At 44.9% G+C, this 22,048-nt stretch overlaps 2 protein-coding genes and 1 pseudogene across 2 annotated transcripts; 2 read left to right on the top strand and 1 right to left on the bottom strand.

Moving 5' to 3' along the window:
- The first annotated feature begins 369 nt into the window (after positions 1–369).
- LOC102699974 (anthocyanidin 3-O-glucosyltransferase 2-like) lies at positions 370–2,110 on the top strand. The gene has a single exon (XM_006657686.3). The coding sequence runs from the start codon at positions 402–404 to the stop codon at positions 1,920–1,922; it is 1,521 nt and encodes a 506-aa protein (XP_006657749.1). The 5' UTR covers positions 370–401; the 3' UTR covers positions 1,923–2,110.
- A 6,308-nt stretch (positions 2,111–8,418) lies between these two features.
- LOC107304680 lies at positions 8,419–13,235 on the top strand (annotated as a pseudogene).
- A 1,631-nt stretch (positions 13,236–14,866) lies between these two features.
- Positions 14,867–21,068, bottom strand: LOC102699700 (glucan endo-1,3-beta-glucosidase 1-like). Its single transcript, XM_006657685.3, has 4 exons — positions 20,598–21,068; positions 19,070–20,386; positions 15,664–15,691; positions 14,867–15,223 (listed from the first exon to the last, which is right to left on the bottom strand). The coding sequence occupies exons 1-4, from the start codon at positions 20,668–20,670 to the stop codon at positions 15,037–15,039; spliced, it is 1,605 nt and encodes a 534-aa protein (XP_006657748.2). The 5' UTR covers positions 20,671–21,068; the 3' UTR covers positions 14,867–15,036.
- Between the last annotated feature and the right edge of the window lie 980 nt (positions 21,069–22,048).

Below are 22,048 nucleotides of genomic sequence, written 5' to 3'. Positions count from 1 at the left end.
GTCCCTTCCTCCCTTCACGGGACAGCAGCAGCAAACGCTAACTCATTGCTCACCATGTATTCCACCTACTCACCTCAGCTGCACGTGACGTTTACGTTGATTTGTTTGGTTTTTCTTAAACGGTATATTTGTAAACGAGAAATAACTTCTGAATAAAATTTTTATATATGTATTTTTAGTGATTTAAACGTCAATGTCAGAAAATAGACTATGAAAAAATTTTAAAATCAACTCACAATTTAAGATGAAGAATTTATATTTTAGCTTATAAATATTAAACAGAAGCGAAAATACAACAAGACGGTATGCCATGGTTTCTTATATAAATATGGATCCCATCCCACATAGAATGGAGAATCAGTTCGTCGATCAGTCCCTGCGTGCCCAAACCTCCACCATTCATGGCGAAGCCGACCGTGGTGCTGCTGCCCGTGTGGGGTGATGGCCACTTCATGCCCATGATCGAGTTCGGCAAGCGGCTGGTCCGCGCCAGCGGCGGCGCCATGTCGGTCACCGTGCTCCTCATGCCGGCTCCGACGCCGCAGGCGGGGTCCGACATTGCCGACCACGTGCGCCGGGAGGAGGCCGAGGCCGCCGCCGCCGCCGACGGCGGCGGTGGCATAAGCTTCAAGCGGCTCCCCGCCGTCGAGATCCCCACGGACCACACGGGCATCGACGAGTTCATCTCCCGCGTGGTGCGGAGCCACGTGCCCCACGTGAAGGCGGCCATCGAGGGCCTCGCGTGCCCGGCGAAGGCGCTCGTCTTCGACATCTTCTGCACGCCGGCGCTCGACGCGTCGCGTGACCTCGCCGTGCCAGCGTACGTGTATTTCGCCAGCGCCGGGGCGACGCTGGCGCTCTTCCTGCGCTCGCCGGCGATCGATGAGGAGGTGGCCGGCGAGTTCGAGGAGATGGACGGCATGCTGGACGTTCCCGGCCTGCTGCCGTTGCCGGCGACGTCACTTCCGGACACGCTGCTGGACAGGAAAATGTCAACCTACGAATGGTTCGTGTACACCGGAAGGCGGTACATGGATGCCACGGGCTTCATCGTCAACACGGCGGCGGACCTCGAGCCGAGCGTTCTTGCCGCCATCGCCGACGGCCGGTGCACCGGCGGCATCCCTGCCCCGACGGTCTACCCTATCGGCCCAGTGCTCGCGCTCCCCTCGCCGCCGGAGCAGCCGCACGAGTGCGTGCGGTGGCTCGACTCACACCCACGGGCCTCGGTGCTGCTCCTCTGCTTCGGGAGCAAAGGGGTCCTGACCCCAACCATGGTGACCGCGATCGCCGACGGCCTGGAGCGCAGCGGGCACCGCTTCCTTTGGGTGCTGCGCGGGCCGCCGGTGGACAACCGCGACGGCGCGCGCCACCCCACCGACGCCGCGCTCGACGAGATGCTCCCCGAAGGGTTCCTGGAGAGGACGAAGGGCAGGGGCCTCGTGTGGCCGACGAGGGCGCCGCAGAAGGAGATCCTCGCCCACGCCGCCACGGGAGGCTTCGTGACGCACTGCGGCTGGAACTCGATCCTGGAGAGCCTGTGGTTCGGCGTGCCCATGCTGCCGTGGCCGCTCGCCGCCGAGCAGCACCTGAACGCGTTCGCGCTGGTCGCCGGCATGGGCGTCGCCGTGCCGCTGAAGGTGCACAGGAAGCGGGGCAACTTCGTGGAGGCGGCGGACCTGGAGCAGGCGGTGCGGGCGCTGATGGGCGGCGGCGAGGAGGGGAGGAAGGCGAGGGAGAAGACCCTGGAGCTCAAGGCCGTGTGCCGCAAGGCCGTGGAGGAGGGCGGCTCCTCGCGGTCGGCGTTCCAACGTCTCTACGAGGAGATCCATGGCGGTGGCGCAGAGCTCTCGAGCAAGAACGAATCGGTCAAGGCAGACAAGGCTGAAGGGCATGTGAAAAGAGCTACGTATGCTCACTGAACCGGGAGTCCATCGCTTCTCTGTTCGTAGTTCCATTTGTTCGATTTCGTTTCGCGGTATTCACTCTACTGGAGCACGGTGTGTGGGAAAGTATTTTCATGACTCGGTTACCTATCAAGTTCTTTTTTATATGTTATTTAAATAATTGTTAAAGAATCTTAAAAAAAACAATTTACATGTTTATGCAACGATATATCTCATTTTGTTCCTTATCTATCATATTCATTTTTGTTTGCTATGTCTATTCTAAAATACAAGCATTTCAACCAAAAGATAAGTGCTTCTAACATCTCCTAGTGATACTTGACACGTCAATGACTTTTTATTAAAAATTCTTCAAATTTTATCCCCATCTACCAGCCCACTGTATGAAAAATATTAAATAGGAAGAAACACTAGGATCCGTTATGTATTTCATTAACCCTCATGTGGGGGTGTGTATACCATACACAGTAGATAGAGACTTAGAGTATAATGCAAGCAAGAGATTATTTAAATTTATTCTATCTCTAATATTCTATTGTATCTCTCTATGATTCTACCTTTATCTCTAGAGTTTTATCCATTATCTCTAATTATATCTCACTACTAATGTTGTCCCTCAGTCGTAACAGTACCGAAGCCAATGATTATGACTAGATTTGTAAATATTGTATTTCTACTATTTTCTCTTTTTACCATCATCAGTTGCATCTCTCATAAATGATCCTCCATGCAGATCGGTGATTGCGTCTTCTTTTAATGTTGTCTTTTATCTCTCTCCTTTATTCCCATCCGTAGTCGTAGCGTGAATGTTATACATGATAGCAAGGACAAGAAGGTTTTTACTAGAGTTGTCAATGATGATTATCTTTCTCCTTTATTCGCTTCCACAGTCGTAGCGAAAGTGTTATAGATGATCGCAAAGACATGGATGCTTTTACTGGAGTTGTAACATATAGTAGTTGTGGTCATTGTAGTCTTGGTAGTTGATGTAGCCGCATAAAGTCAAACTTGAAAAAAATTGAGATGGAGCTGCAATTGTAGATGAGGCACATTTTAAATGTCAGAGGATGTTGTTGGATGTGTCTTGTATATGTCAAAAGATGTCATTGGTAATCTTGTAAATATCAGAGAACACAGTTGACATTAGGTCATCAATTTTAGTTGAATTTTTACATCATATAGAAGGTCATCACAGTTGTGGTGATAGATTGATGCAATCTTTGTTATCGTAGATGGCACGATCAATGTCGTTATCGATGAAGCGGTCATGTCTTGATGAAGCTTCTTGCAGAGATTCATGTCAGATGATGCAAGATGTCCATCATTGTGGATGAAGTAGTGGTGATGTTGTTACCATATCGACGAAGACCATTTGTTGTGTTGTTGAAGCAGCATGGTGGTTGTGGATTCATAATCGTTGAATACCCAACGCTGATGCCAATCAGGTTGAGCTTCCTAGAAAGGAGGTATGGATGTTGTAAGAAGTAGATGATGTTGTCAAGTGTTTGCGGATAGCAGTGCCTATTTGCATCAATGTAGAATATATACATTGATGTATGTATGTATATCACTCCTTGTCGAGGTGATGAGGTTGAATATCCTATATAGCGTTGACTTGTGCGTGTTACTTCTTATGTTGGTTCTATTGTCGATGATGTTGAGTGAATGAAACCAGCCCTTGATCTCGCTTATGTAAGTGAAGTCGAGAAGGCGCCAGTGTTCAACGAGTCTCTTGGCAAACATTTAGTATTGTTGAAGACGACCCTAAAAGATCGGACTGAATCGAGGCAGTATAGAATTGAAGTCAATAGATCACAGTTTAAACCAAAGACTTGTGCCACTTTAGACATCCAACCAATAGATCACTTAAGTAAGTCATTGGCTAAAACTCCAAAAAAAAAAGTTCATATATGCATATGGTCTGATCAATCTAATAATTAACAAGTGTAATTGATCTGGCTAAACCGAGACAGAATTAAACCTATTGTAATTAAGGAGTAAAACCAAGCCGATAGTATATATGATATGTGATTGGTGCTCTGCAACTATTCTAAACACACATCACAATTTAGATAATCACATAGCACCGGGTAAACCATCGAATAGATTAAATAGATTATTGAACTTAACTGACAAAGTCGCATCTAATCTACCTGATAATGTGGCGAAAGCTAACTTATATGAGAGTTTGAACTTCATCAGTGCATGCTTGCTCCGACAGCTAGCTCCGTCGAAAGTGTGTGATGATGCGTCGAAGATTGTTCTATTGATCCAAAACTGCCATACAGGGACCGAGGGTGCACATATTTATAGCTCCAGTGTCGAGCTATCCTTATTAGACACTCCCTATGTTTCATAATGTAAAATGTTTGACTTTTTTACTTGTAATGTTTAACTATTTGTCTTATTCAAAAAATTATGGAAATATCATTTATTTTGCTTGTGACTTACTTTATTATAAAAAAAAAGAACTTTAAGCACGACTTGTCATTTGTTTATATTTATACTAAATTTTTAAATAAAACGAGCGGTCAAACGTTATATCCAAAAAAAATCAAACATCTTATATTATAAAACAGAGATACTATGTCCTAAGATTTATCCTGAACAAGCATATACGGACTCGACTTTCTTTTTACGTACACGGAGCAACTTACCCTATTAGACAATATCTGTTTTAGCAAACGGACTCTCGCAGTCGATTCGTCTTAGACCCCATACTCGGCACGGCTTTTAATCCCTATTTCTGGTCCGATTCGTAACTCCATCAGCTACTCTTTTTATGCACTATCCGATTGTCTTTTTTGTCTCCTTAGCTCTACGTGATTTTGCCTTCTCTTACATCTGGGTTGTACGTATTTCACATAGATGGCTTGTGGGAGCAAACATGGTCATGTGGAGCAGGAGCACACATGGTTAAGCTCGGCGATAAAATGGACAGCAAGTCGTTGTGGGCCTTGTGGCCGTGATCTCCTCTGCGATCTTGTAGGCATCCTAGTGTAATCTTCTAAGACCGCGTACGTTTACGGACAGGTAACTTATCAGGCACATAAAACATTATAATAGATTAATATATAATTAATTAATTAATTAATTAAATAATATAAAATAGATTAATATGATTTTTTAAAACAACTTTCTCACAGAATTTTTTTAAAAAATATACAGTTTAGCAGTTTGAAAAACATACTTGCGAAAAATGAGGAGATAAGTTTTAACTTATCCACCCAGCGATATGTCAGTGACTCAGGTGTCATACTAGAGACTGCATACCAACATACATCCATTTTTTGTTACGTGTCCTCTATTGTTTTATATGTCCTTTCGTCAATCTGGTGTATGCATTTTGGAATCACTTCAGTTATTTTTCACTTCTATTCTTACAGATCATGTAACAAAAGCTCCCCTATAAAGGACAAAGAAAAACTAAAATATTAGGGCTCATCGTCAAACATCATATTTAAAAAAATAAAAAAAGTTATATACATGTTTTTTACGATCTAAAAGTAAATATTAAAAAATAAACTACAATAAGAAAATTTTAAAATCAACTATAAATTTAGTTTAGGATTAAATATATAAATTTTGACTTGTATGCCTAAACAGAGGGCAAAAGATTGTATTGTTCTACGGCTTAAAAGATGAAGCCACATCCTTTGAAGTTTGAACCCTCTGTCCCCTACTTCCGTGAAAAAATATATATTTTTCTTCCATTAAAAATCTTCCGGCCTAAAAGCCGACCCTCTTTAAGAAAAAAAAATGTCTAGTACGTTTAAATCCTTAAAAAAACCTAAGTGGTCGTTTGAATCCAGCGATTTTTTTCCTTATCACATCGGATGTTTGGACGTTAATTAGTAGTATTAAATATAGACTGGTAACAAAACTAATTGCATAAATAAAAGCTATTTTATTAAATAAATTTTTAAGCCTAATTAATCCATGATTACCAAATGTTTACCGTAGCATCGTATTCGCTAATCGTGCACTAATTATGCTCAGTAGATTCGTCTTGTGAAATAGTCCAGAGTATGAGATAGGTTTTATTAATAATATATATTCAATACTTCTAAATTCGATAGGACAGAAAAGCACTTAGAGGAAAACCAGGATAGTCTAAATATTTAAAGATGACCTGTAACCTACACAATCAGCTACCGATCGATTATTAGAACGAAGAGCATGCGTGGCAGGGAGCAATAAAGAGCAAAAAAAACAGGGCAACCCAACCCATACCCAAGACCCCGTCCGGATGAACGATCCTAGCCTCACATCCTACCTAACAGAAGAGCACCAATTTATTTCTTTTTCCAACTCACTCTGTAGAAAACAGAGACAGAGTTCCGAAGAACAGCCCCATCTTTCTGCTTAAAACAACTTTTATATATATATATATATATATATATATATATATATATATATATATATATATATATATATATATATATGTGTGTGTGTGTTTTGGTGATCTAAAAGTAAATGTAAAAAATAAATTATAACTAAAAACCCTAAAATTAACTTTAAATTCAAGTTATAAAATTGAAATTTTTGGCTTATAAGCGTACTCGTAAGAGAAAAGGTGGGGAAAATTATTCGATGTCACAAAAATATGTGTTTGGTTCACGGATGAGGTTAAATGTGATGTTATTATTAATATTTTGGTTGGTTCGGTAGATGGAATGAACCAATTTCTTATTTGGTTCGATGGACTAGATGAAATGAAAATAATAAATTATTAATCAATAACAAAGTGTATTAATTAGTACTAATCTTACCATAATTAATGCTCATTAACTATAAAATATATTATAATCACCCGTTAGTAACAAACCATGTTAATTGTCGCCAACTGGTTGTTGGTGATCGTTGTTACTTGTTAGCTAGGGGATGGTTACATCTGATTAAATTGATCGGATTTATCCATATCGACAAATATTTTCCACGTAGCCGCCATATCCATTCACTCGCCCTCAAACCAAACCGAGTAGAAAAAGGGATAATCTCTTATATACCCCTAAAAGTTTAGCCAATTCTTTCTATACCCTTGAATTTTACTCTTGTATATCCAAAATTTGATTTTTATCTCTTACATGCCATTTTACCCTATGGATAAATATAGAAATAACCATTTTACCCTATGGATAAATATAGAAATTTATCAATTACATTATTGAAAATTTAAAATTTTATTACATGAAACTATTAATAGTTATGAGTTTGTTGTTCAATATATTATTTATGACAAAATTTATTTTTAAATAATTAAATAAAAATGTGTATTTATTTTATTTTTAAAAATTCATAAAAATGATGAGCATTCATACAAAGTTAAGACTGCCAATGTTCATGATATTTTCTAACAATGCTCCCGATCAAAAACTCTATTATTCTATTAAATTTCAAATTAAAAAACTTTTATTTATTACATTCTATATTTTTAAAAATTATGTCAAAATTTTCCGTACTAATTATTCAGTATCATTAGTTATATAGAATGCATATATTGTAAACTCAAACAAAATTTTCAATCATTCAAACCTAAATTATCGAGAGCATTAAAGACATTTAGCACAAAATTAATAGTGAAATAAAGTAAAATGTAACAGCAAGGGCATGAAAGGGACCAAATTAAAATTTCAGGGATATAGAAGGGATCAGATAAATTTTAGGGGTAATAACATCTTTTAGATTTTCTCTTTTATTTAATAAAATCTCGTTGCGACGCATCGATAATATGCTATATGTATGGACTGTCCTAAGTTTGTATTAGTACAATAGACACGATCGCAAAATGGGGAAGTGAGATGGCCTATGGCAACTACACGATCGTGCTGCTGCCAGTCTGCCACTCCCACACATACACATACCCAAAAAGAAAAAAAAATAAATACTAAAATGTTACAGTACATTCCCAATCAAGCAGTAAATTGACCCTTCGTCTCCATAAACCATAATTCCCCGGCTAGAAATCAATGGAGTAGATTACACGGTAAATAGATGCCTCTTCGGTAACCTGCTACAGTTATGAACAAGACTTTGATTTTTTTTTTTAACGAACGACCTAGAAGACCTGCCGGAATTTGATAGAAGAAGCGAGTTGGTCCTGTTTATAAGGAAAACCGGATCCAATACAGAGCATGGCTAATTAAGGAGAACCAACATAACATTAACTGCACGGTCAAAAGAGAACCGGCAACACCTAGGACTAAGAGACGAGAGGCGGCAACACAACTAGAAAGAAACCACCATGCCTAAGTCATCGTTGCCGAGCTTGACTATAAGCAACTCCGACTTTCTAGGAGGAGAAAATAAAGATAGACTAGTCACAAGGTAGGACCTTCAAAGCGAAGCCTCCAACAAGGAAATAACGCAAAGACGTTGACATCGCTCGTCCAAAACACTGGATGGGTTTTTACCCGAAGGATCAAGGGAAACCTAGAATACAACGCCTCCAAAAAGAAAAAGGGCACCCACAGACGTTATCGTTGTAAGCACTAAGTAAACTGGGCAAGGTTTCGCTATAGATTCTCCTTAACTACCACAAACGAAAGTCACCAAGGTTTACAGTGACATGAGTGTTATCATTGCCTAGCTAGCCAACTGGCAGCAGCTCCGACTCCATCGTAATCAAGAAATCGCAACAAAGGACGCTAGCCTAAGAAACTACCTTCGTCAAGCACGTAGCTACCGCAAACACGATGAAAACACAGCCCACACCTGCAGCTACCCAACCAACAACAAACCACCACCTTCGTGCCACGCCCCCATCCCAACTCCTCTTGCAGCGCCCACAGTCGGAGAAGACCGACCAACAGAAGGGAGGGGCTTGGCGACAATTAGGTTAGGAGATGTCGTCAGCCAAACAGACACATGCAAGGGGGAGTCTTTGAGTCCATGCCGCTGGAGTCACTATGCAAACAGGAGGATACACAACGTCCAACACGAAGAGAAGCAACTGAATCGGCGGCGGGCAGCCACTGGAGAGGTCCCTGCGGGACGACGACCTAGATCTGGCCCAAGGCAACCAAATCCTCACCACCAGCACCGGCCGGACACTGTGCAGAAGCTGGCCACGCAGGGCGTGAAACCCCCCGCGCCTTGCCAAGCCGCGCCACCGAGGATGAAGCCTCGTGCCTTGCCAGGGCCCCGAGGCCCCGAAGCCGCCGCCGCCGTCGAGGACGACCTGTCGCAGCCGGCGCCGCAGCCTGTCGTAGCCGTTGTGCACGCCCGTCACGCTGCTCGCCGCCGGATCTGGTCGCCGGGGGGCTAGATCCGGTTGTCGGGGCCACGCTGTAGCCTGCCGCGACTTGCCGCAGCCGCGCACGGCCGTCACGCTCCTCACCGCCGGGGGGGCGGATCCGGCTGCCAGGGCTAGGCTGCAGCCAGCCGCGATTTTCCGCAGCCGCCGCCGCCGCCAAGCATGACCGTCACACTCCTTGCCGTCGGATCTGATCGTCGGGGGGCCGGATCCGGCTGCCGGGGCCGCAGCCTGCCATAGCCGCCGCCGGTGGCCTCACCGACGGCCGCGACTTGAGGGGAAAGCACCGCCACCACCGTCCTCGGGTCCACCGGACTTTGCCGGCGAGCCCTCTGGCAGCGGCGAGGTGGAGGGGTCAGGGGAGGAGGGTGGTGGTCGGCGTCGTGTGGGGTTGCCTCCCGTGTCGCCTCCCGTAGACTTTGATTCTTTTGAACCAAACTTAACTAGTAGTCTATGTATATGGTCTCTGGCTAAGGACTTCAGCTGGTTCAATGTGGGATCACCATCAGACGAGGGGAAAAGATCAAATATTCACGTTACCACGTACATTCGTCCGGTTTGCTGCAAGAAGATGTGGTAATTCGATTAACTCTCACCATATTATCAGCATTCTGTACTGCAGTTAATCTTATTGCATAAAGAATGCTAACTGTTATGGCCGCTGAGATGTTGATTACGGTAAGTAATTAGTCTTCATCTTCCTCCCCGGGTAATTAGCTAGCTTTTCAAAGAACTTGCATTGAGGTGCTGATCTTATGATGAGATTTCTGATTATTTTTATTTCTTATTTTTGACGAGAAGGACCCCAAGAAGCAGAGACGTACAACGTTTGGTCCCGCGAGGACGCTGCGGTGTACACGAGGATGAAGGCCATCGGCCGCCACGTGAAGATTCACAAGCCGGACGTGATTTTCTTCCGGTAAACTAAAAACTTACCAAATCATTACTATCTGAGGATATTAACTAAAGGGTAAAGTAAATAGCTGGTACTTAAACTTATAGCGCGGTACCACTTAATTATATAAACTTAGAAAATACACGTTTAGATTCATGAACTTGTTTTAATGTATCATCCAGATCTATGAGTTTGTTTTAATGTACCATCCGGTTCATGGACTCGTTGTAATGTATCATCCAAGTTCATGATTTTAGACCTTAAAACGAGTTCATGAACCTAAACGTACATTTTCTAAGTTTATGGACCTAAGTGATATCGCGTCACAAGTCTAAGAACGAGCTAATTAAATGGTGTTAATGGGATGCGCAGGAAATTACCCCATACATTCTCAGGATCTTTCAGAGCTTTGAATGGTGGAAGGACTACCACTGCTCAGAGGTGACACCTGAAGAACAGGCAACCAAACTGCACTTCTGCTTGATGGTAGGTACCCTTATATGTAAACAGTAAACTGTACTGCAGTTTTTCGGCCTGTCGCTGGTGTTTTTATGTTAAAAAGGTACTTTTAAGATCACTTCCGCCGGTGCTTATAGCATTGTTTAGATGAAAAGGGTATTCAACGGGAATTTTTTTGAGAATTAGCATTATTTTAATGAAAAATCGTAAAATTAAAGGGTATCTGTGAAAACTCGCAAATTTAGAGTCCTGTCGAACTGCCGTAGACCCCTATCAAACGGCCAACAGTCGACTGGGGAGTAGATCAGACTAGATCGTCAGCGTTACCGTTCGACGGGGCCAAGAATTTAGATTAATTACCATCAAATCCGCGCGCCTCAACTTTTTTACCATCTAATCCGTACGTACTCTATGATATGTCATTAGGATTGCTAATTAGTCTATTTGGTACCATTTTTTCAGTTTTTCATGTATTTCTTATTTCTTATTTTCATTTATACTTTTTTTCTAGTCATGTGGAACAATTATGCCCTTAGGCCCACCTACAAGAACCAAGATCGTCCTGCCCTTCCGCCGCCGCGAGAGATCGCCCTGCCGCAGCCTCCGAGAAGATCGCCCTGCTGCCGCCGCCGAGAAGATCGCCCTGCGCAGCCACCGAGCGTCGTCCCGCCGCCGAGCGCCGTGCCGCAGCCGTCGACCGTTGTGCCGCCGCCGAGCGCCGCGAGGAACGGCTCACGATGCATACATATGGACGTCTACAAACAGTATGGTCAATTATTAAGGCTGTCATCATCACGATGCTGCACAGAGGCTGCATGCTTTGGCCTTCTCTATGTTCTGAAACTTGCTGCTTAATGCTGATAGCCTAATACCATTAATTACAAGAACATATACATGAACAACTAATAGTGCAGTGATCGATATTGGTGATAGCCTAACAACATGACCCAGTTTACCCGTGAGCAGCAGTGATTAACAAGTAACAATGTAGAGGAACCAGTGAGCGCCGTGCTGTTCCTCGCGGCGCTCGGCGGCGGCACAACGGTCGACGGCTGCGGCACGGCGCTCGGTGGCTGCGCAGGGCGATCTTCTCGGCGGCGGCAGCAGGGCGATCTTCTCGGAGGCTGCGGCAGGGCGATCTCTCGCGGCGGCGGCAGGACGATCTTGGTTTTGGGTCTGGTAGATGGCCTAAGGGCATAATTGTGAAAAAAGTACAAACAAAAATAAAAAATAGGAAATATATGAAAAACTGAAAAAGTGGTACCAAATAGACTAATTAGCAATCCTAATGACATATCATAGAGTACGCGTGGATTAGATGATAAAAACGTTGAAGCACACGAATTTGATGGTAATTAATCTAAATTCTCCCCTGTTAGATAGGGGAAGTTAGATAGACCCCCTATTGAACTGCGGCAGTTCGATAGTCTCGGCAGGCTCAGCGGTCGAACGGGTGGTGGGTCTTGTCGAACTTCCTTCGTTTGATACGCCACAGTCAAACACCCACCGTTCGATAGATCCTTAAATTTGTGATTTTTCCTGAATGGCCTCTACTTTGCGATTTTTCACTAAAATAATATTAATTCTCAAAAAATCCTATTTAATGGTATGAGATGAATAGAACCATAATGATAGTGGTATTTCTAGAATAAATTTGTCTATGCAATAGCATTTTATAAAATATTTATTTAGAATTGATTGTTTGTCAGTGACATCTCTCTAAATTTACTTTAAAATTAATAGGATCAAGTAGTTACAAATAACACATGGATCGACCCATTACAAGCCTCTCTTGAAAATCTTGCGTGCAGCTGAGCAAGATTCCCATGGAGAACCCCAACCCCGCGCGATGGAAGTTCACCAACACGGCGGGCGGCAGGGGCTACATGGAGGCCGGCATCAACCCGGGGCTCGCCAATGCCATGACGGCGGCTCCGACCATCCACATCGCCACGACCCAGCTGGAGAGCCCCGACACGCCGGCGGCGAGGACACGCTCCATGGAGCGGTACGCGCGCAGGCCGAGCGCACCGTCGCCGCGCTGAGCGAGCTGTGCGAGGAACGTCGTGCTCGGCGGCGACATGTGCTAGCCGGGACGGCCACACCGACATGCCGTTCCCTCTCCCGGCCGCCGCCGGCGGCTGGCCTAGTCGACGCCTGGACTGCGCTGAGGCCGCACGACGGCCGCTCCAGTACGTACGACGGCATCTGGAACGAAGATGTACAGGTCCAAAGGCCCCGTGGCCAAAGCCGCATCGCTGCGTAAGCGGACGGACCGGTTCGTGTGCAAGCTGCAGGATTACAAGCTGCAGGCCATCAGGTTGATCGGGACGGAGCGAACGGCCGGCGGCGTCCTACTGCCGCGGAGCTGTCACCTCGGCATGGTCCTGACCGTCGCCGTCCCGGACGAGCACCCAGTCCACCATCACCACAGCACGATCAGCCGGCCGCGGTGCACGGCGGTGCGTCGCAGGCTGCGGGTCAGAACACGCAACCGCATGGAGCTGTGGGAGGAGGATGACGACAACAACGGGCCGTCTCCAGGAATTAGAGGCCCAACAGTACAAATAGAGGTGAAATAAATATCGACACGACATACGGGCGGACGATGGAGTGTCTTTACGTTAGAGCAATCATCGAGACACGATGATGTTTCAGCTGTCACTGGTTGGTACTGCCTCCCATAATAATTTTATTTTTCGTTTTTACTTGTCTAACATTTGACCATTCGTCTTATTTAAAAAATTTATATAAAAACTTAAAAAATTAGTCAAGGATAAAGCATTATTCATGTTTTATCATCTACTAAGAATAAAAATATTAATCGTAAAAAAATTTCAAATAAGACGAAGAGTCAAACATTGTATCTAAAAAATGATCTTATTTTAGGACGAAGGTAGTAATTATTGAGAAATGATGTTTCTGCTGTCCCTGGTTGGTATATACTGAATCTTATATAAATCTGAGCATTTGTCATTTGGCTTTTTCCCACAACATAGTTGCAAATACAAAATAATTTGAGTAAAAGTTTTATACATATGTTCTTAATATTGAAAATTTAATTTTTGTTTATAAATACGAATGAAACGAAAAAGTGAGACTAACTAAGCATCCGTGATACACTTTGGGGCCCTCCAGTTTTGGGGGGCCTTGGGCGGACACTCAGACCGCTCATCCCCCTCAACGGGCCCTGTTCTTAAGCAGGTTAAGGCCGGTTCTTAACTCCCTCCGGCAACGGAAACATACTCATAGATTACTATATAATTAATTAATTATTAAAAATATTAAAATAGATTAATATGGTTTTTTAAAAACAACTTTTCTTAAAAAAATTTTGCAAAATATATACCATTTAGCTATTCGGAAAACATGTGCGCAAAAAGCGAGATAGATTAGTTAACTTAGGCCAATCTCAATGTATAGTTTCATGGCATAGTTATTAAGACTGGTAACCGAGTCAGATGAGTTTCATGGGATGAAACTCCTCTCTCATCTCACGAAACTCCCTGACCCTGACAAGTGAAATTACGGATGTAGCATCTCATTTAATGTGCATAACATCCCATAAAACATACATTGAGACTAGTCTTACTGGGCAGCCGAAAGCGGCCTAAGTAGCTGATGTGGAAAACATAGCAGCAGATTAATATATGATTAATTAATTATTAGCTATAAAATTACAAAATGAATTGATATGATTTTTAAAATTAACTTTTTTTGTAAAATTTTCAAAAAAATATTTAGCAGTTTAGCAGTTAGAAAGTGGTGCACGCAGAAAACATTGAAATATGGTTTAGTTATTTAGAGGAAAGAAGATGAAGTAGTTTGTGATGACCGAACGAACTTGATGTGCTCGTGCAGCCAGCCACGCTCGCTTGCTTGGATTTAAAAACCCATTTTGCTTCCCCTCTTTGATGCGTTTCGTTTTGCCGGGCATCCTGCTTATCATGAAACCACCCAACCCGTGTTGCCGGGTCAGAGCCTGGTTTCTGTAACAGAAAATGAAAATTTCCTGTGCTCCAGCCTACTTCCAGGAGAGCGAGATATCTTGGATTCAGTTTTTGTATGAGCTGAATGGAGCTTGCCTGGAGCTAACCCCATCCATGTTCTTTCCCAATTAATGGATTAACAGACACGCTTACCGCGCTCCAAACTGGAGCGATTTTTCGCCGAAAGATAGAAACATTTTACATACAAATTTCTTAGAACTTTTTAAGCGGTTTTTCAACTTTATAGATATAGATAGATAATTATTTGTTTGTACCGTTGATCCATTCAACCATTTTAGGGTGGTGGCCGAGCAAGGCACTCTAGATACGTTCGCAATTCATTCGTCAGAATATTGGGAAATTTTAGCAGATCATGCACATTTCTTTAGCTATAAATTAAGAAGAATGATTTATTGATACTTATCTAACAATAAAGAATCACTAAAACATACCGCCAGTCCGCCACTGCATGCTCCTGATCTAAAGTGTCCTCCCAAAATTTCCATATTTGTTACAGTTAACATGCTCTTGTCATGTCCAAAAGTTTGAATTCGTGATGATAAACACCACCATCAAGCTCAACAACCAACGGAGGAGAAACAAGAAACCTGTCTCCCTTCCAGTTCTTAGCCTCCATATCGCAGAGCCCTCTGCGTCACTTGTCTGCGAGGTGGTTGTGTTTGCCCCGTCAGATTTGGTGACGTTGCTCAACAGCTTACTGCATGATAATAGTTTCCATTAGCACAAATCCAATTCACAGTTCACAATGTTTTTGAATCAAGAGAACAGTGCTAGCATATTTAATTTGTTCTTCAATTCAGAAGTTCAGAACGGTCCATACAAATTATGATGACTGTTGCATTTTCTAGTAACACATGGAAGCAAATATAAACTGTCAGCAGTCCTCCTTTAGCAAAGTTCCCTCACATTTATCAAGGCCTACTTGTAAGTATATTGATCACTTCTTTTTAAAAGTAAACAAAAGGTTCATGGAACTTTTACAATTTTACTGTTTAATCAGATCCCAACATTACCGTGTCCCTACTCTGTGGCAGTCAGGTGTAGTTGTTCTTTACCCTAAGATGCTTTGCTATGAAATAGATAATCAGATAGACTATAATATCAGGAACAATATGGAGAAGATATTCAGCTATTTACCTTCCTGGAAAGATGCAGCTGTCATGACCTGCACAACAAAAAGTATAGTTTTGTTAGGAAATGAAAATAACCTCAATAGAAATGTTAAAACTGGTGCTCATAGATGGTTACAAGAAAACAAACAAGAATATGTATAAAGAATGTTTTCTATTCCTTGTGTTATTTTTAAAATACTACACCATGTGATCTGAAGAATGGTGTGAAAAGATGAAGCAAAACAAATTTCTGTTTCGCCATTGTACTATCACCTGTAGATAGTTATCTAAACGAGTAAAGCAAAAGAAAAATATCCAGATTAGTATGCAGTGATGTAACGCCATGAAACTATGCTAGCACATGCTTTCGGAAGAATTGAACTCTCATCGCAGAAAAGCCATGTTGTTGACTTGCAGTAGATCTAGAACATTGCCAATAGGTCTGATACAATAGAACAGCAAATAGCAGTTCTAAGCTAAATTTAATTCGTAGTTCAGTATGAATGAACGATGACTAGCATCTCTAGTACACATTATGAGTTTGCAAAAGAGAGCACAATACACAGTACTACGGACGACAAAAGTATCATTACCTCCGGTAGTCTGTGACAGTATCCTATCGATCGGCTAGGCTAAAAGATATCCTAACGTACTTGTCAACTGCACAAACGGGTAAGCAAATCAAACACAGACTCACTAGATGCTGACAGCCAGACTTCATATGTGTTAGCAATGTTTGCAAAATAATTTTATATGACAGAAGCATAGGTCAAGAAAAATTTGGACAAACTCATACAGATACGTACTGTACTCATGTGTCCATGTAATAGTTAGTGGTATTCCCATACCAGACAACAATACATGCTCCCAGCATACTTTGTCTTGACTCTTGATTCAATATTGAATTTTTGAAAGGTACAGATGACATCCAGATCCGGAAGATTCCAGCATGCACTTTTGCTTTTCACTTGTCCCCTTTCATTTTCTCCAGTACAGGCAAGGCCACTGTCCAAAGCAGTGACTGGCTAGTTGGACGCAACAAGAGTTCAGTACTTCAGTTCTGCCTGTTACCCAATTCTCATGAAATGGCACGATGGTAAGGCTATTGCCTCAACATATGGCACTAATGCCGCATCGGCCCTCGCTATATGCTATATACTGGACACAGACAGTACAGGAGCAATAGATCCACACCATTCAAATAATGACTTCAGTGGCCATATGCATTATTGTAACTATCTGTATTCCCCGTCGATACCACCAAACCATGGTTTTAATATGGTACATTGAGATTTACAGTTTATTGAAAACACAGTTGAGCTGTTGGCGATGGGGCAGGACTTCCACCAAATAAACAGCTAAACAGTGGTTACTCCATAAAACATACTTTTGGTACTTGCAGCTAATAATAATGCTGATGAAATTGCATGGCAACAAGGCATCAATCCCTCTATGAGATTCAGTAATACCACAAAAAAGGCAACATTCCAAAGATTCCCGCACGCTACTCAACAGTTCCCAGACCCCACAACCACAGTGGGAACAAGGTTGCACATGAAAATGCAGCTCGTAACAATACCAGAACAATAGGGCCGCGTTCGGCACTACAAGTAAATATCTAACTCCTCTCTTTTTCCGCGCGCACGCTTCCCGAACTGCTAAACGGTGTATTTTTTGTAAAAGTTTTCTATAGGAAAGTTGTTTTAAAAAATCAGATTAATATATTTTATATTTTTTTAATAATTAATAATTAATTAATCACGTTTTCCGCGCCGGATAACTAACTCACAGCCACAACTATCGAACGCGGCCTAGGTAATCATGGGCAACGAAAAAGATCACAGATCTCAACTTTAGCTTTTGAAGCATGCCACAGACCACTATGAAAAACTAAATGGGTATAAGATCTTTAAATTATATTACTACATTGGCCATGATTTAGCTTTATCAGAACTATTAATTTTGTTCTGAAACATCATACAAAATGTAATTGGCCATGAATGCAGTCGTACTAATACAATCCAAAAATTTTTTCTTCTATTCAGAAGGCATAGCTAGGTTGACCATTCTTAATTGTTTTATGTCATGTTAAATATTACAAGATTGCTTGAAAATTAGATTATCAGATATATTGTGATATTGTGCTGGATCCACCACCGATTCAAATGACATAGGAAAGTAGATATATGGATAATAAGTAGGTGAAACGTGAAAGACCGAAAGGGATGGAGGGCAGGTGAGGTGGAGTATTGGTAATTTGGTACCCTTCGCATGTGACCTGGACATATGTTTGCTCCTACTCACATGCCTAAAGGGAATTCTTTTTTGCAGTCTTGTGGTACCTTTTTTCTTTGATGAAATGGTATTGTGGGCTTGTGTTACCAATCAAACCGTCACACTCCACTCCACGCCCTGAGCACTCCCATATAGTCCCATCCGACTTGCAGAGTACCAAACAAATCTACAACCAGATCCAGCTCAGCTTGTGTCTGCTATATGCTACCTTTCTCATCCTATTCGATGTGGTGATGGACTCATTGTCGTATTAAAAAGAGCTCCGCTATGCGTACAAAAAAAAATCTCATCACTCGGTCACTAATTAGTAGGCCCCACTGATGAGTTCTGGGATCCATTTGTCGGCCACAAGCAGCTCAGTCTATTCACACTGCAGTATTTCAGTTTTGAAAATAAGAATGGACATCATGAGCTTGATAGAATCATAAAAACTTTCTCCTAAGGTAGGAGTAGAAATGCTTCCAAACGAGTGAGCTATTTTTTTTCTTCCATGAATCTGACGGTTCCTCCCAGATAAATCAGAAAATCACACATGGTTGCCTGCACTTCTCCTACCCTCACCTAGAAGGAAAAGCAACCTTTCTCCTAACTATCAACCGAATAAATACCTGTGCGCTTGTGTTCTCCAATTAAAAGACAAACCGCACAACTTTCCTGAATGGTCGTCTTCCATGGATGGCCATCTACTTTTAGGGCGAGACAATGGCGTCTCTCCTACTTGAAATCGAAACCCCGGATCTTCAGAGAAACGTTTCCAGTGTGGCCTAGCACTAGCAGGCTTGGACTGACCATTTGCAAATTCTTTAAAGATCTAAATGGGATCACGAGAAACTACTGTGCAAGTGCGCACCATACCCAGTCACTCCTAAGGTACTCGAACTGTCACTTGTCAACTGATTAACAAGTGTATTTTTTCTTCACCACAATCCTCACTCGACTGTCACTAACTCACTGCTCTTTAGCATGACAAGAATTATCACCCAGCTCAAGCATTTCTACTAAATCCTTACAATTCCAAACAAGCATAAATGAACAAATGAATGAAAACCAAGTGAAAGTAGGGAAATTTGATTTGCGAAGTAAATGCAACATAACAGCATCAGCAATTAGGAATTGGCAGTGCTGTAGGTACTCACTGGGATCGGTGGTGGTGACCATGCCGACGCCCTGGAAGTAGCAGGAGCCGGCGGCCTTGCCCTGCAACTGGTAGTAGCTGTCGAAGGCGTAGGAGGCGTGGCTCCGCACGTCGTTGGGCTCGTAGCACCCTTGGCCGGGCTGAATCGCCGTGCAGTCGGTGCGCCCGGGGCCGCACGCCCAGTCCATGGCCGCCTGCACCGCCTTCTCATCGGCGTCGTCGGACGCGATGCAGAACGTCCGGTCCGTCGTGTCGTTGGCCAGGAACCCGCCGGTGCCGGACACGTGGAGGAGGTACACCGGCGTGCCGTTGCCGTGGAAGAGCCCCCAGTTCGCCTCCGACACGGGGCCCGGGCGGAGGTCCTCGTTGAAGAGCTCGTAGATGTAGACGCTGGCCTGCGCGCCGGGGCGCATCGGCGTGCCGGGCTTGTCGGAGACGTGCTTGATCAGGTTGGAGTTGTAGGCGTCGGCGTTGTCCCGCGTGGCGTACGGCTCCGCCTTGCGGTCCCCGTACGACGGCCACCCGGTCTCCGTGACCAACACCGGCACGCCGCCGCCGGTCACGTTGAGGTTCTTCACGGCGACTTGCACCGCGTCGAGCATCGCGTCGAACACGTTGGTGTAGTGGAGCAGCGTGTTGGGGTCGACCATCTCTAGCGACGGCGGCAGCGGCTTGAACAGCGCGTTGTCGAGCGGGATCACGCCGTTGCTCTGCATCATCGAGTAGTAGGGGTAGAGGTTGAGCATGAGCGGCGCGGAGGTGTTGGCGAGGTGAGAGAGGAGCGGGAGGAGGAACGACTTGGCGAGCGACTGGTTGAAGAAGGCCTGTGAGGGTGGGAAGGGGTCGAGGACGACGGAGAAGGGGAGCGGGGTGGAGACCGGGATGGACGAGAGGTTCGCAGCGGCGAGCGCGGCGGCGAGGGACTGGATGGCCGGGAGCAGCACGGGGAGCGCGGAGGGTAGCGCGGTCGGGACCTCGTCGCCGACGGCGATGGCGGTGATGAGCCCCGGGCTGCTCGAGTTGGCACCGGCGTAGGGGAGCACGCGGCGGGCGACCCAGGCGGAGGCGGTGGCCGGGGAGGACCCCAGCGCGAGGAGCTCGTCGTTGGGGACGCCGACGACGGCGCGGGCGCCCGAGGACGCCAGCGCCGACAGGAGGCGTGGGTCGGCGTCGTACAGGCGCACGTGGGTGATGCGCTGCGCCCGGAGGAACTCCGCCAGGTCCGACGGCGACAGCAGGTTCGTCACCGCCGTGCCGATCGTCACTCCGACGTACGGTTCCCCGGAACCACCCCCACCCGCCGCCGACACCACCGACCCTGCTCTCACCCACCACCATCGTCATCATCCACGAAACAGAGCATCAACAAACAGAGCACAAAAAATTCAAAGCTAAAAAAACAAACAAACCCCAAAAGCTGCACGCCGAGAAGACGACATCTCAGCCAACCACAAAAATGGCACAAACAAATCAAACAACCCAGGGAAAAAAAAACCAACCAAACGCCATGGAATCGGCTGCTAGCTTACATTGCAGCAGAAGCAGGGAGAGGAGGAAGAGGAGCAGCAACCTGCCTCCCCCTCCTCTGCTCCTACTCCCCATTGGGAGGAGAGACTGCGCTTTCCTCCAATCTCCTCGCAACTTCCGGGGGCAGCAAAGCAGCTGCCTCCGGGGGGCAGGGCAGAACAGGAAGGATTGCTGCTTTTGATGAGCTCCACCCCGGCGGCGGCTGCTTTCTCCGGCAATTTCCTCGTCAGATTTCTGATGTGTGCGTGTGCTGGTGCTTGGGGGATTGAGCAAAATGGAGGTTGGTGGTGTGGGGGGGAGGAGAGAAAAGAGCTTGGGATTTGGGGGTTTCTGGAGTTGGGTGGATGGGTGATTTGGACCCTGGGTGATGGAATGAATCTGGAGTGAGCTGTTTGTTTCTTGATTAGTGCTTGGTTCTTGTGTGGTTGATTGGGTGATTAGTACAGGAGTGTCTAATCTTTGCTTGGTTTAGCTATGCTCCCAGATGGGACAATACAGTAGGAAGAGCGATGAGTCACCGAGAGTCAGTGAGGGTGGGTCACATGGGGAAAATGTTTACTACAGCGGTCTCAAAATACTTCCTCCTATTTATTTTAAATTGGTGCCCGTTAACGAGCTCGACTGGCCAATAGGATGGCCAAGCCGGCCAAACACGCTCCCTCGCTGGCCAAATTTAGCTAGCATTTGCCTAGCCTAAATGACTTGTCAAACAGTAGACCCCACGTACTACTACTACTCCTGACGTCGTCTCTCCCGGACAGTCGTCCTTTGCCGACCACCGCGTCCTTCCGCGCCGACGACCGCCGCTGCACACAGCCACGACGGCACCCGCCGCTGCACACAGCCACGACTGCCGTCGTCGTCCGCACCGTTCGCGCCAACCGCCGCATGCGGCCGCAACCATCGTCATCGTCGCTCCAACTGCCGGTGCCGTCCTCGCTGATCGCCGGCGCCATCTCCAGCCAGCTGCCGCTGCCATCTTCGGCCGCGCACGGATGCCACCACCTTCCCGTGCTCCCGCACGGCGCCGCGCCGCGCCACCCTCTCCGCCACTACATGCCTGTGTCGCCGCCTGAGAAAGGGTGAGGAAGAAAAGGAGAGAGAAAGAGATTGAGGGAGAGGGAGAGAAAAAAAAGAAGAGAATGATATATGGATATGGGGTTTAGATGTCATAGACTCGGAACAGAGAGGATAAATAAAGAGACCGTTAGAGTAAAAAACGAATTTGAGTGGCTAAATAAAATGAAAAATGATCAAATAGATATTTGAAGAGTCTAATTTGAGTTGTCTGTTGTAGATGTTGTAAGCCTTACCAATCCCTATTTCCGTCCCAGGCTGCGGCTATATCTTTAACTATGTCCGGATTTAAAGTTTGAATAACGCAGGACATGATGGATGCTGCATTCGGTTTTATGTACAGCGGCAAATTCAGGTGGCAACAACTGACGTGCAG

This window comes from Oryza brachyantha, chromosome 7 (genome assembly GCF_000231095.2).
Source record: "Oryza brachyantha chromosome 7, ObraRS2, whole genome shotgun sequence".
In the NCBI taxonomy this organism is placed as follows: Eukaryota; Viridiplantae; Streptophyta; class Magnoliopsida; order Poales; family Poaceae; genus Oryza; species Oryza brachyantha.
The sequence above is the reverse complement of the archived record's forward strand: the minus strand, read 5'-3'. Positions and strand labels throughout refer to the sequence as shown.

What these genes read in the sequence shown, in the direction of transcription:
- LOC102699700 (XM_006657685.3), bottom strand. Translation starts at nt 20,670, where the DNA reads ATGGGGAGTAGGAGCAGAGGAGGGGGAGGCAGGTTGCTGCTCCTCTTC. An exon ending in CTCCCTGCTTCTGCTGCAAT is followed by an intron (nt 20,387 to 20,597) that starts GTAAGCTAGCAG and finishes GGGTGAGAGCAG; the next exon opens with GGTCGGTGGTGTCGGCGGCG. An exon ending in GGTCACCACCACCGATCCCA is followed by an intron (nt 15,692 to 19,069) that starts GTGAGTACCTAC and finishes TTTGTTGTGCAG; the next exon opens with GTCATGACAGCTGCATCTTT.
- LOC102699974 (XM_006657686.3), top strand. Translation starts at nt 402, where the DNA reads ATGGCGAAGCCGACCGTGGTGCTGCTGCCCGTGTGGGGTGATGGCCAC.